The sequence below is a fragment of the Cajanus cajan genome, chromosome 10, assembly GCF_000230855.2.
Source record: "Cajanus cajan strain Asha chromosome 10, NIPB_CcT2T_4, whole genome shotgun sequence".
Lineage (NCBI taxonomy): Eukaryota > Viridiplantae > Streptophyta > Magnoliopsida > Fabales > Fabaceae > Cajanus > Cajanus cajan.
In genome coordinates this window covers 763255-773371 of record NC_138526.1, presented here as the reverse complement: position 1 = coordinate 773371, position 10117 = coordinate 763255, and the positions used below count along the sequence as shown (strand labels likewise).

Genomic DNA, 10117 nt, shown 5'->3' with positions numbered 1-10117 from the left:
AACTTGTACTTTTTTAAATTAAAAAAATTGTATTGTCCTCTCTTAAATTCTTTTTAAATAATATATTTATTCTATAATTTTTAAATAAATACTAATCTCTTTTATTTATTTAAGTGACACATAATTCTTTATACAAGATAACACTATTTGTATACTATTAAAAAAAACAAATTATAAATACAAATATCAACAATTGAATAGAAATTAACCTCCTATTCAAGTTTAACTCTTAAATCATTTTCAAAAAATAATTTGAAAGATCAAACTAAAAAATAACTATTTCAAAAATTAAATAATAATGAAAAATTTTCACAAGAAAAATATTATATGTAATTTAGAAGCAAATGTAATTAAAAACAGAAAAAATAAACATATATATAATTCATAAAAAAAAATTTAATTTTTTTCTCTCACTTTAACTAATAACCTTATTCTAAGAAAAGTAAGTAATTTTTAAAAATTGGAAAAGAATGCATCATTTAAATACACCTCATGGGAGGTGAGTGCCCTTTCAATTAATTTGGACATCATTTTGTCACTAGACCAGACCACCAATTACAGCCCTATTTTTTCTATTAAATTAAAAAAAAATACTAATAAATGGCAAATAATTTCTTACTGTCGACAAGATCTTCACAATGAAATACTATCCTATTGGGTACACGTTATTTCTGTAAAAGAATCGCACGAAAAGTAAAGACAAGTAGCAATTGTATGAAAACTATTTGACCCCCAAAAAAGGCACTTCCACAAATTTATAATCTACATTAGATGGTGCAAAATGTCAGCCATACACGCATTGAAGTAGTTATTATCTCTGAATACAAACCATAACATTATCTTCCTCACAGAATTCCAAAACCATTACAAAACTGTCATTGCAAACTTAAATATAACCCCAAATATTATAATAATAATAATATAGACAGATTTGGTGAATATCTAACCAACCTGCCCAACCAACACTAAAAAAGCAAATTCATCAAACTCAATTGGACCTTTACTACGTGCTACCATCTTTAAACCTCCCCCAAACTCAATGTAAACACACTGCACATAGAACAAGTTAGAACTGGCACTATGGTGCCAGTGCCCCGATGGCAGTTCAGGGCATATTCTTTGTCAGCATCACCGTGGCATGGTAAGTGCTGATGTAGAAAATTAACACAAGCTCCAAAAGCCCTCTCACCCTTTAGGACAATCTACCCCCTGGTCTTGGCCCTCTTCATACCAAGGCTGTTGTGGAAGGGTGAAACAGAACCAGACATGGGAGAACCCTCCTCACGAAGAGTGCCGTTCAGCATTGCTAGTTCCCGAAGTTGTTGCTTCTTGTAGAAATCCTGAGATTCATCCTGAAAGATAAAACGTCAAACAATTAGAACAATGTCCCTATAAAGCTGTGTAAAACTACCAATCTCGATTGAATTCAGAAGAACATACCACTGGTTTGAGCAAATCTTCAAGTATTTCACGTGCCTGCAACAAGCGAGCATCTACTATTTCAACAGGTAATTCAGCCTCAACTAGAATGTGGAGAGGTTCATTCAGATGCTCATACCCAGGTTTCCCTCTCATCATTTCCTCCTACAAAAATAAATGATTAGAAATTGTTCCCCAGAACTAGCTAACAATCTATCCAACTGAAATCAACAGAATATCAAGCAAAGTGGACATAAACAATGAGTTTACAACGGTAGTAGGACACCAGAGCATAAAAAAATAAAAATAAAAACTGCAAGCATTTACCACATGTTCAATAAGACAGTACAGGGTGCTGTACCGATATTAAAATTAAGATCAATGAAACATGATAATACGCTGAAAAAGGTCACATCCTTGGATAAAATAAATAAGAATATATTAACCAGATGTTGGGGTAAAGTGATTTGCTATTAGTATTTTATGACATGATATATATATCTCCTCAATGGATTTCAAATTTTCAACATCACAGTGCAGTAATTTTATCCAAGTACAGATGATTGTTAGACTTGCTACAAATAATGAAATATTTATTCTTACCCTGGTTGGATCTTTAATGCTACCTCGGCCCCTGATCAAGACACGACACTCGGTACTTGCTTCTACACGCTTTAGAGAATTTCCTCGAGGGCCTAGGAGACGACCAACAAAGTTATACTGCAATAAATTAAAGTCATCAGTAGATCTTTCTATGAAGAAATTTTTTATATATATTGGGGCAGAGATAAGATCCTCCATACATTAGGATATGTGTCCACAGGTATATCTACTCTGACCGTCTTTTTAACAATAAGACCAGATGAGCTTCCTTGTGGACTCAGCCAATTTTGTGTTGATGAGGACTGTAATAAGCCTGGCCTCTGCATGTTTTAATTCCAATGTCAATTACAACAAACAAGAGATATGGTGGTCTGTTTACTGGCATGCAGATGAAATTACTGCTGTATCAGAGGCCACCAAGAGATCACCATAAGGGACTACACTAGCTGCTCAAAATTCAAAATAAGTTCAAAACATATATCGAAAAATAAACTCATGCAAAAAATTATCAACAACCATGACATACATAATGACAAAAATGTTCAAATATGTCCTGACTGGCAATCAAGGAGGATCAGCGTGTCAGAAAATGATGTGTTAAATAAACATGGAATTACAGCTAAACTCAAACTATAAAACTGTTAGGATAACTAACAAGCCATTTTGGCAACTTAACTAATAAGTTAATTCCTTAAACCACATAAAACTTACAGTTACGCTTTCCTTTAAATGGCTAAAGTTAGCATTGTACCATAATTCATGTTAATTACACTTAGATTTATCCAGCTGACACCATTCATCACATCTGTGATCTTGCAGAAAATTGTAAAGGCAGTTAAGTATTGACATATGATTTATCTTCATACAAAAAGATGAGATCCACTAGCAGGATTATAGAAACAGAAGCTAAGCTATAGAATAATTGTCAGAGCCTGATGTTAGCTTTGCACTACCTGTCACGAACAATTAGAACTACAATCACTAGAACAAATGTCATGAGTTAGCATGAGATGTAGAATTGTGTCAGAAATACTTCTAAAATAAAAAAATTAGATGGAAATGAATTAATGAAGTTATGTTAATGGTTAGTATCCATACTTCTGATTGAAATCGTGATGCCCATCCGTCCACATCGGCACCTCCATTTGAAAAAATTCCTCCGGTAGCCAGGGGGCTAGCATGTTCAAGCCCACTTTGACCTAAAACTGATGCATTCCCCAACAGCGTGGTTACACGCAAAATTTCTGCTCCAAAAATGTCAATTTTCAAGAATAAGATGTACCAGTCAGCATTTGTTAACATGTTAGCAGTCACTACATAATCGATGCAACACGGATGTTTGCTGAGTCAGTAAAAACTAATGCTATTCTTATGAGATATGTTCCAGCTTTTTATGGTAGTACTCTGAATGGTAAGGGAGGAAATATGCAGTCAATTGTCATTTAATATTTAAAGAAAATGATATTATACACAAAAATAGAAAAACCTTTCAAAGTCATTTACTAAACCATTGAAACAGGTATTTCCAATGTAAAAATATGATTTCAAAACATCTTTTAAAAACTGAATGATATCTAAGGATTTGTTTTTACATAAAGTCATTTCAAGAGTTTAAACAATTATCTTGTAAGCACATATTATTAGAATAACATAAAGCAGCAATAACATACCAGCTCAAAATTCTTTTGCTGCTTTCTCAAAAGAAAAGCAATAATTAATAAAAAGTCAGATCCAATAACCTATACAGACAAACTAAACTCTACCAAAACCAAAATAATTGAACCCTCTATATCCCATTAAGATAAGCAGAAGAGCAGTGGCATCTAATTTTGTCAATTCCTTAACAATTAACAAATCAACTCCAGAAACACACCTTTCACACTCAACTATTTAGTATTTAATAAAAAAATCATTTGTCAATTAACAAAGCACATTATAAACATATGATCCAATTTGGGTTCATTAGGGAGCTGAAGAAAAAGAAGAGGATGAAATGAAGGGGAAAGACAGGAAAGAAATTTGAGGTTAAGTAATAAATCTTCTTCCTTTTGTGGATGTTTAAAATTCTCAAAGTTAAAGGAACTCTAAAATGTTCATATAAATTAACATGTGACCACTTTGTAAGGTTACATGATAATCTCTCAGTTTCCTGTGGACATTTTAAAAACTCCCAACAGAGAATATTTTCTCAAATCATTCTACTTTTTCCTCAAATCCCCTTTATCCAAACATACTCATAATAATAGCAAAGGAATCATTTGTTATAAGACGAATGAGAATGCTAGCCAAGATGTTTAAGAGCCTCAACTCCTGCACCTATTGAATAACTCAAGAAGAATGTGCCTTTTTATTTGCTTTGAATGTGGTGTGTTTGGATAAGGAATTTTAGAAATTCAAGGAATTTGAAATTCTTAAAATTTGAATTACTTTGATTTCAATTTCCATCATTCTTTAAATGTTTTGTTTGGACAAGTCAATTCAAATTTCTTAAATTTTAAATTCTAAGCTTGGATAGAGAAATTTGATTTCCACCATAGGTAAAATTGATTTTACATATATATTGAAATTTTTACGATAAGTTTATAAAAATAAATATTAGCCAATTTTTATATATTAGTAATTTTTAAAAATTAATATTAGGTAATATTTAATAATTTAAAAAATATCTTGAATATTCAATAATTAAACAAAAACTATTGATATTTTTTATGTTGACTATGAAAGAGATGAGAGGGGGGTCGGAGAAAAAAGAGAGAGAAGAAAGAGGAGAGAAGATAGAAAAGAAAGAGGGAGAGGGGGGCAGAACTGAGAAGGAAGAGGGATAGGAGAAAGAAAAGAGAGAAAAGTTAGAGAGAGAGAAGAAAGAAAGAAATTAGGGAAGAGAACAGACAAAACGGAAGAGAGAGAAGCAAAAGGGAAGACTAGAGATAGGAGAGAGAGAGGATAGAGAGATAAAAGATATATAGGTGAAATTAAAAAAAAATGAAAATTTTCAAATTCTTATTTTTTTGGGAAAATTTGAAATTCTACATTTTTTAGGAATTTTGCAAATGCTTGAATTTCAAATTCTTTGAAAACTCTCCATCCAAACAATGCATCTCACCTCAAAACATTTGAAATTATTCAAAAATAAAAATTGAATTACTCCATTAAAATTCTTCATCCAAACACACTCTTAGGATATTCATGTCATAAACAACTAAGGGTTCAAGTAAAATGTGCATGGATTACAACACGGATTTCATGCCACTAGTTATGCTTAAAAGCCAATTTGAAAGTCGTGTGACTTCCATAAAACTAAGCCTAGTGAGTTTAATAGTAAGGATACGAATTGTGCTACAGGCATTTTAAAAGGCCATCAGGGGCAAATAAGTGGTCTTTTCATTAATTAAACCAAGAAATCAAATTGGAAGCTTTAAAGGGTTCTCAACCTAGAGTTCCCAGTTTGAATGTTATCCCACTTAAAATCTTTACCCTTTCCAACTAATAACATTCTGTTGCAGATGGTATCGCAGTTTCCACTGCCATATGAGGGCAACTACGAGTTAACACATGTCTCTCTAACAGCTAAAAAACCATCTGTGGCAATTCTAGCAACAACACCTCACGGGAGAAGAAATACAGTAATAATAGATCAAGAAGAGAAGGATACAGAGGAGGAACTCGAGAAAGATATCTTTGTTTTAGAAAAAAAAAAAAGGAAGTGCGAGGAGATAACTCCTTCACCAGGGTGGTCCCTTTCAATACCTATGACTAGGCTTAGTACAACAACACAAATCCCTTGCACAAGATATCCCCAAACTATTAACTGTCCCCACCCTCAACTGTCAAACCCTATGCCAGTTCTGCCTGACTACCTAGTCAATTGATTAATTATTTTTTTCTTCTGTTCTTTCTCTAATTCACCTTCAAGATCCCCTAATTGTATCGGGGCTTAATACTCATCCAAACCCATCCCCAAACCAAAAGAAACAGGAATTTGCCCCATTAAAAAATTGAAAAGAAAAATGGTGATTATAGTTAAAAGTCAAATAACAGTGGACCTCATAAGTATTAACCTGAACGTTTTTGTTAAGTCCTTCACATTACCTCTTTTGTATCATTGCTTCCTATGTATACTACATTCTTAATCTTACATCCAACAATCTCACCTAACTTAAAAAGGTTTATCAACAAATGCAAAAATTAATAAATGAATAAATATGTACAAATAAGTACATGTATAATACTATTCACAGTTCAGTGTAGTTTTCTACTACAACATGAAAATATGTACATTTATCCTTTTCTATATTACCTGGGTACTTTTGTAGTACTGTGAGCATACTATACATTTACAGATTTTAATATATAAATCAGCACAGGTTAGTTCAAGTCTACCGCTAATGGTCCATCCAAGTGAAAATTGTGGGCTCGCACAATTAGTTGGCATGTAATATTCAGCTCTTAGATTAACTTTAACAGTCAACAGAAAAACTTTAGACTTCAACTGATCATAAACACTTGAGTGGCTTCCCATACTGCGCCTAAACCATAAGGTAAAACTGGACAAACAATTGATATACTTCCGATTTATCTTTCAGCAAGAAAAGCTTAGTTACACAAATACAGTCTTCAATGAAAGAAACTGACCATTTATAACTAGAAATAGTAGCTGGACACAAAACACCAGGCTGAATAAGATCAAAAAAGGGTATCACTATTTATTAGAACTGGAGAGGAAAGTGACATGATGGTGCTTTTAACAAATTGGGTGACAAAGATCAAAATGAAAGGACTCAACAACTCATTGGAGAATAAAGACCAAATCATTGATATCAAAGCGAAAAAGGATGGCATCTGAGATGCTTAAGCCAAAACCAAACTGGGCACCAGAAATGTTTGCAGTCACTGTCATGATCTCTCTGTTTCTTTTGAGTTTCTGCTTCTTCAAAAGTTTCACATCAGCCCATAGGTCTCAACCTCTCATCACAGTCATGCTCAAATGCCATAACAATCATCCACCACAATCACAGGCACCATTCATGGAATCTGCCAGCTCACCTTCCTTTGTCTCTGCCGCCTCCAAATCTTCCTCACCACCACATCCTACTAAGCTCTTTCTTTTCTCTTCTCTCTATTTTCTTCCCTCTCAATTTCCAAACAAAGGCTTAGGGTTTGTGCATGAGAGAGACTTTGCATTTAATAAGGAACCACCACAAAAGGTGCAGGCATGAAGCTCAGGCTATGACCCACCAAAACAAAGAGGGATGCCGACAAATAAAATGGGATACGCACAATGTTGAATGGTGTCTGGGAAGATGGTATGTGAAGTTCATACCCCAGCAGGGGAGGAGGCATAAGAAGGCAGAGATCTCCAGCAACAGGGCTTCAGGCAGGGGGTGACCGGTCTGGAGGTTATGCAGTATGAGGACAAGTTCTGGAGATATTTTAGAGGTTCAAATTGAATCTGGGCAATTAAAAAGCCTGTAATCAGTTGTGGCATTTAAAAAATTAAGCTCAAACCCTATAAAAGATGGTTTTTCAGGCTTTTACTGGGTTTTGCAGGCTACACCCAAAACTTAAAGCCCTACATTTTCTTGGGCAGTTTCAGGGTGGCATGGCTTATTTTTCCAGATCCACAGAAAGGACAGGACAGACAATGAAGGTGTGCAAATGGAGAAAGGAAGTTATGTTGACGACCAGGGTTGGCCCACTACAAGAGCTGGGTTCTCCAAACAAATCAGCAATGAAGTCCAATGAAGCAGAAATAGAGACTCGCAAATCAGGATCTCTAATACCATGTTTGAACTCTGAAGCTATACACAGACAGTACATTATATACACTTAGTGTCATTAATTCCCTAATATAAGCTTAAAATTATATGGCAACTATCAATATTTCCCATTTTATAATAATTACATATGTTAAATCAACTTATCAACTTATAATTATAGAAGTAAGAAGCTAAATTCACTTATAAATAGAATATATAAGTTATAGTATGAATCTACCAAAAAAAAATTTCATATCTTTGAATATAATCACACAATTCACGTTGAAAACGAATTGACAGATACTTGACTAAAATGGGTGTTATGCAGAATAAATTATACTTTATGCATCCTTACATGCAACATAAGTCCAACAAATAAATTAATACTCATAGCCCAAATTTCCTTGGGGCTACAAAACATTAAGGCAGATAATCAATATTCAATCATTATTACAGTTCCATGAAATTGACACAGTTCTGTAACATTTAAAATGAAAAGTATTGAATTTATTTATTAGAACAAACTTGTTTCAATCTGCTCTTTAAGCAAAGGTGTTGAGCCCCATAAACTATCTTGGATTGAACATAAACAATTTAATCATGGAAAAAATATGAGCATCAGCAAACCAAAAACATCATATATATATATATATATATATATATGAGTTCTGACTTGTGCCAAAGTTAACAGGTGACTGTTAAGCTAAATAGCTTCTTAAATGCTTTGACATCCCTAGAAAACTAGGGACTAGGAAAAAACAAACTGATTTTATCATACATATAACTAAAGCACAGGGTGAGATGCGGTACGGATGACTTGAAGCTTATTTTCACCACTAGTTTGAGAAACGAATCTAACCTTGGTTTAACAATCGATAGCAGTGGGGAAGCACAGCCATGAAGGGACTAAGCTTGTTACGTTCTCCCAATAACTCGCTTAGATATCTGATAATCAGAGCAACAAACCCCACAATCAGAATGGGGCACTGTAACCATTACTAATCACAAAAGAAAACAAAGAATACAATAAAATTATCAAGGACAAAGGATCCATGTCAATTATTCTAGCTTAGTAATAAAGCATGAATTAAAAAAGATCATGAACACAAAGATCAACAAAAACAACACAGACGGCGCTTCAACACATAACTACCATGATCTACAACAAGATCAACTTATTTCCGACAAAGATCAAGCTGCATAGAAACAATCAAAGACCAAATGAACCCAAACAAAACAACAATCTAGACAAAATCCATGACGCAACAAACCGAAACCAAACTCAATCCATCCACCCCTAGATTAACAAGAACGAAATCAAATCCATCATCCGTCACATTTTCCATTCTCATCAATCCAGTGCCATCAAGGATCTGTTCTCCCGATCAAGCTCAGTGAAGTGGCAGATCAAGTCACGAAAATCAACCGTCAAGTAAATCCAGCACGAAATCCAACCAAACAGCAAAAAAAAAAAAAAAAATTAAAGTGAACAGAGTGAGAGTGACCCCTTTGACTAGTAAAAGAACAAAAGATTAAAAATAAAACCCTATCTCCCTTGAGTGGAAAGCAGTGAATGAGTTGAGACGTAGCAGCCGAGTGAAAGAATAATTGAAGGCATAAAAGGGAAGTTAAAGCAAAGATCGAATCGAATCGAAGAAAGAGAGAGAGAGAGAGAGAGAGAGAATATGTGTATACTTGTCGGGGTCGGCGAGAGCGGTGGAGCGAAGGGCGGAGAGGTGGGGAGAGGGAGGAGCTGAGGGGGAGGGCGGGAAAGCCATGTACCTGCCGGCGCCGGAGGAGGACATCATCTCTCTCTCTATCTGCCACCGCCGCTTGGCGATGTGAATCGAGTGCGCTTGGTGTCTGCGAGAGAGAGAGAAGTAAGAAGTAATAACAGAGAGAGAGAGAGAGAGAGAGAGAGATGTGTGTTCGTGTTATGTCTGTCATGAAGGTGGGTCCCACCCAGGTAGACGTGCTGTCCCTCTAATCCAGCCACCCACACTCTTCGTCGGTGGAATTATTACTTACTGCACCAATTCAACACATTACTATTACAATTATTATAATATTTCTTTTATTTAATCAAAATTTTCAAAATTCATATTTTTTAAATTACTTCTTAATTGTTAGTTTTTAATATTGTGTTACTAATGTATATGAAAATAAAATTCAAAGATTTTAAATTGTCATCAACATAAATATTACATGAATTTGGTTCCAGCTGATGTTATTTATCAAACAAATTCGACACTCCTTCATTTTATAGTTAGACCTCAATTAGTTGACATGTTATTGACTATTTGTTTAATAATTATAAAGTGTTTTTTTATTTATTTCTT

The 10117-nt window shown here is 34.2% G+C and overlaps 1 protein-coding gene across 1 annotated transcript; it reads right to left on the bottom strand.

Moving 5' to 3' along the window:
- Positions 1–745: 745 nt before the first annotated feature.
- LOC109806082 (KH domain-containing protein At5g56140) lies at positions 746–9693 on the bottom strand. The gene is made up of 7 exons (XM_020368436.3): positions 9474–9693; positions 8638–8723; positions 3121–3266; positions 2223–2342; positions 2023–2139; positions 1441–1584; positions 746–1352 (listed from the first exon to the last, which is right to left on the bottom strand). Exons 1-7 carry the CDS (start codon positions 9584–9586, stop codon positions 1203–1205), a joined length of 876 nt encoding a protein of 291 aa, XP_020224025.1. The 5' UTR covers positions 9587–9693; the 3' UTR covers positions 746–1202.
- Positions 9694–10117: the final 424 nt, after the last annotated feature.

Bases quoted from the DNA above. Each gene is read 5' to 3' on its own strand.
- LOC109806082 (XM_020368436.3), bottom strand. From the start codon at position 9,586: ATGATGTCCTCCTCCGGCGCCGGCAGGTACATGGCTTTCCCGCCCTCC. The intron at 2,140-2,222 runs GTATGGAGGATC...AATTTATTGCAG, and splicing joins CTGTGGACACATATCCTAAT to TATAACTTTGTTGGTCGTCT. The intron at 1,585-2,022 runs GTAAGAATAAAT...TTATTTTTGTAG, and splicing joins GCATTAAAGATCCAACCAGG to GAGGAAATGATGAGAGGGAA.